The sequence below is a fragment of the Arachis ipaensis genome, chromosome B08 (assembly GCF_000816755.2).
Source record: "Arachis ipaensis cultivar K30076 chromosome B08, Araip1.1, whole genome shotgun sequence".
NCBI lineage: Eukaryota > Viridiplantae > Streptophyta > Magnoliopsida > Fabales > Fabaceae > Arachis > Arachis ipaensis.
Genome location: NC_029792.2, coordinates 125,642,201 through 125,646,878, shown reverse-complemented (window position 1 = coordinate 125,646,878; position 4,678 = coordinate 125,642,201). Strand labels below are relative to the sequence as shown.

Below are 4,678 nucleotides of genomic sequence, written 5' to 3'. Positions count from 1 at the left end.
AAGATTTATGTAATTAGAGAAATAAACTAAATTGATAAAAATTTAGGTGGTTCATGTTGAATTTGTGTTTTTTTTTTAATAACAATTTGACGTGTAAAATATTATATGGATTCTACCTATATTCAAATTAATCGACCCAATCCTCCAAATCAATTTACTCTAGTTACATTTATTCAAGTAAAATTCATTAAATTGGTCAAATTAGTGGAATTGACAAAGAAACTCGTACCGAAGGATACCTGCGACGGAGAAGCTAAGGGAATTTCGAAAAATTTTCATAGGATGGACTCCATGACGGATTCAAAAAATTGTATTAATTGAGACAAAAATATATAAAGTAAATTTTAGATATAGATATATTTTTTTTTTGTTTTTTATGATATTTTACTGGTCAAGAACTAATTTATCGTAGATTTAAACTCTATTTAAGAGTTTATCGCGAGATAATGAGTTGTTACATACACAAGATAAAATTTAAACTCAAAGTGAATGACTAAACTAATCACTCGATTATCTCAAGTTTCTTTAGATATATTTAAACTTTAAATTAAAATATGTATTGAAAAAACTAAAACTACATATGTAAACGTCTCTACACATTTATTATAGTATTTAAATGATGAAAAAATAAGGGCAATTTACGCATCTAAATTGTTTGATCTCCAATATTACGCAAATACATTGTTTCAGTTTTTAATACGCAAATGCATTGTTTCTATATTTTATGTAAACCGCTACTGCCAGTAGCGGTTTACGTGTGAGTGTGTGTGTGTGTGTAAACCGCTGCTGGCAGCAGCGGTTTACGTGAGTGTGTGCGTGTGTGTAAACCGCTACTGCCAGTAGCGGTTTACGTGTGTGTGTCTGAATGGGGCTGCCTATATAAACCATAGAGGGACCTAATGTGAAGAAGTAGAGTGTTATTCACAAATGGAGGGAGAGGATAGTTTTGTGGCTCTGGTTCACTGCTCTGGAAAAATTCAAAAGAGCAAAAGGCATGGTGTAAAATTCACAGATAGAGAACCGCTTAGTGTTTTTATTCGATCTTCGAATACGTTGGCGGAGATTAAGCAAAGCATATTACGGAAGCTCGGTGTGTGTGGGACGAAGTGGGTAAAAAAATTATTTTACAAGATTCCCATTGATGTTGTGTCAACTGGTGTGAGATATGAGACCTTCGTGATCGGGTCGGATGAAGACTTGCATGTCTTGTTTCACTGCAGGCGTAGTTTTCCGGAGGTGAGGGTAACTGAGCTGTTTGCAAAGTTGGAAGATGGTGTGGATAGCTCAGGGGCATCGGCCCCTAATCCTCAGTCGATCCCAGCCGGTGGTGCCTCAACATCGATGCCTGTGGTAGCAGTGGCAGTTCCGAATCCGGAGCCCGAACGTGCTGGGGCTGTTCATGCATATGTTGGTCCTGTTGTTCCTGATTTTGAATGCGATGCCGGACCGGATCGGGTTGAGAATGCACTGTTTGACGATGATTTGGATGTGGAGCCTGTTGATATTGGTGGGGACAGTGATGATGATATTCCAAGAGGCGGACGTTCAGCCCATAGATGTTCCGGTTCTGCAACACAGGAGTACCCTCCCCACCTCTCTTCTTTGAACTTGGAAGCCATCGGCCAACAGCAGAATGCAGATGCAACATTCGAGGGGCAGGGGATGCATGATGGGACAAATATGTCTGAATTTCAGATTGGCCAATCCTTCCAGAGTAAAGAGGAAGCCGTGTTGAGTGTGAAGGATTACAGTATTCGGCGTGGAGTTGAGTACAAGGTTATGGAGTCCGACAACCTGAAATACCAAGGGAGATGCAAGGAGTTTGGTAACGGGTGCACGTGGTTGATTCGGATAGTCATGCGGAAAAGGAAGGGCACATGGGAGGTTAGGAGGTACAACGGTCCGCACACGTGTATGGCCACATCGATATCAAGCGACCACAAGCAGCTTGATTATCATGTTATCTGTGCGAGGATCTATCCATTGGTTCGAGCTGATGCGTCGGTGTCTATTAAGGTGTTGCAAGAGGCCACGGAGGCGACTTATGGATTCATGCCTAGTTATCGGAAGGTGTGGTTGGCGAAGCAGAAGGCAGTAGCGCAAATATATGGTGATTGGGAGGAGTCATATGCAGATCTGCCTCGGTGGATCCTTGGAGTCACATGCACGATGGAAGGTTCGATTGCTCTATTGAAGACGTCCCCGGTTAGGGTGGGTGACCAAGTTGACGAGGATAGAGTTTTCTTTCATCGGATGTTCTGGACGTTTCCTCCGTGTATTGAGGCTTTCCGCCACTGTAAGCCGCTGATAAGCATCGACGGCACACTCGGGGGTATGTTGTACTCCACCCAGCTGTGGAACAACCCTGTCAACCTGATGCCACTCGATGACCGCAAAGTATATCAAGGCAGTCACGGCTCGCCACATGCGGCTGTGCTCCTCTGTAAGTATCTCTGGATGGACCACGGCAAGTACATCAAGCGCGGAGTAGGGCTCCCACACAATCTGAAATTTAAGAACTCATCAAGGACTACAATAACAAGTATATATCTAGTCACGAATAGAGATCAAACAAAAAGTAAAACTCTTGCTGCTATAAAACTTACATCACGAGCGGTCAGTCGATCCAATGCAAGCCGATACCTAATGACCCTCTGCTCCTTTCCATCATTAGGAGGTAAGTAGGCAGACCACCTAAATTTAAGTCATATGAGAAACCAAATTTAAAATACGCCCAATAAATTTGTTAAACTTAAAAAAGCATAACCCAAACCTTGATGCCAGCGGGAAAGAGAAAACCTCAAACCCGGCCGGCCTAAGAGACGGAAACCGCCAGAATATCCAACTCTGAAGTAACTGGAGCTGGCCCGCAAGATTAGTCACATTTCTGTTTGCTACCCGACACATACATCGGTACAGCCACGTCAAAGCGGCCGAACCCCAGCTATACCTCCCCATGCCATCAAGGTTTGCCACAAATGGCAACCATCGTATATGAACCCGGTTCGCACTCTTGTCCCCAAATAACTGAGTCGATAACAGCATCATGATGTAGGCCCGTGCGTATATGCGGACAGTCTCCTCGCTCGCATCTGGTGGTAGCACCCTAAACCTCTCGTGGAACCATGTAAAGTGTACTGTCATCTGCTTGACCTTATTCGGCGGGGGCCGCTCACCGAATAGGTCCTCAAACCACTCCCAAGCTGGTCGGCCCCCCTCCATGTATGTCTCAAACTCCCCAAGGCAACCACTCACAGCCTCCCCATCCACAGGAAGCCCTAGCTGAAATGCCACATCCTGCAATGTCACTGTGCATTCTCCGAAAGGCATGTGGAACGTATGCGTCTCAAGACGCCACCTCTCAACGAACGCACTAACGAGTGGCTCATCCAACCAGAACCATTGGCTATTTAGCCTAGCCAAATGGTACAATCCAGCCCGCTCTAAATACGGGATGATCCTTTCATGCATGGGCATATTCTGTTGCCGCCTCACACTGTATATACACCTATTGGGCTGCAGAGAACAACAAACGAAAACAGAGTCCAATTAAATTCTCCTAACCTTAAACAGATTTCAATATCTAACCGAATACGAATACCTTAAACCATCAGCAAATTCTCCTATATAATATTTTAAAAAAATTTCCTACTCACGATAGGGAAAATGACAACACAAAAAATTTACTTATTAACATCCAGAAATTTTAAAATATTGTAAAGATTTTAAATTTAAACCTTCATATCATACAAATATCCTAAACAAACTATAATAATTCACTAATGTCAACTATCCCGTTCCCTAAACTAAACCAACATTAATTAGCGGGCATAACATTCATTGAATGGAATTAAATTTCAGGTAACTAGGCATATCTATAACTAACCAAGAAAAACTAAAAACACTAAACCAAGATTAGTGAACTAACATCCTAGCATGCGAACCCTAAATTCAGGATACAACGACTAATCTATAAAATCTAATTCCTCTACCTAACCTACCGTTTTTCTAACTAAGATATGCAAAGACTACAAAAAAAAATAAATATTAACTAACCTCGTCACCAATAGAACCGGCAATATGCGCAACGCCGTTCAGTCGGTACAGGTTCCTGCCTGCCATGATAACTCGCCAGAAGTCGCCGCTGAGGAACCTCGGACCCGCTCACAACTTGCTCTGACTTCTCTCTACAATTTCCTCTCTCTAGAAAACTCCTCAAACCTTCTAAACACATAATCCGCGGCTGCAACCACGGTTTATATAGGCAAACCATCACACGTAAACTGCTACTGGCAGTAGCGGTTTACACACACGCACACACACACGTAAACCGCTACTGCCAGTAGCGGTTTACACACACGCACACACTCACGTAAACCGCTGCTGCCAGCAGCGGTTTACACACACTCACTTACACGTAAACCGCTACTGCCAGTAGCGGTTTACACACACACACACTCACACGTAAACCGCTACTGGCAGTAGCGGTTTACATAAAATATAGAAACAATGCATTTGCAAATCTTTATGGAGGTAAATGCGAGTTAAACTCTAAAGTGGTCCCTGAGATTCACGGTTTGCACCAATTTAGTCCCTGACTTATCAATTGCACCATTTATGTCCCCAACTTTGTAAAAATTGCATCAAAGTCGTCCCTAGCCACATCTCCGGTCAAATT

The 4,678-nt window shown here is 42.9% G+C and overlaps 1 protein-coding gene across 1 annotated transcript; it reads right to left on the bottom strand.

The window, feature by feature from the left end:
* LOC110266120 (serine/threonine-protein phosphatase 7 long form homolog) lies at positions 1,568–2,929 on the bottom strand. Its single transcript, XM_021110065.1, has 3 exons — positions 2,774–2,929; positions 2,607–2,694; positions 1,568–2,505 (listed from the first exon to the last, which is right to left on the bottom strand). The coding sequence occupies exons 1-3, from the start codon at positions 2,905–2,907 to the stop codon at positions 2,188–2,190; spliced, it is 540 nt and encodes a 179-aa protein (XP_020965724.1). The 5' UTR covers positions 2,908–2,929; the 3' UTR covers positions 1,568–2,187.

Excerpts from the sequence above, each read along its gene's own strand:
- LOC110266120 (XM_021110065.1), bottom strand. The coding sequence starts at position 2,907 with ATGTGTCGGGTAGCAAACAGAAATGTGACTAATCTTGCGGGCCAGCTC. Across the intron at positions 2,695-2,773 it reads TCTTTCCCGCTGGCATCAAG|GTGGTCTGCCTACTTACCTC; the intron begins GTTTGGGTTATG and ends ACTTAAATTTAG. Across the intron at positions 2,506-2,606 it reads ATCGACTGACCGCTCGTGAT|ATTGTGTGGGAGCCCTACTC; the intron begins GTAAGTTTTATA and ends CTTAAATTTCAG.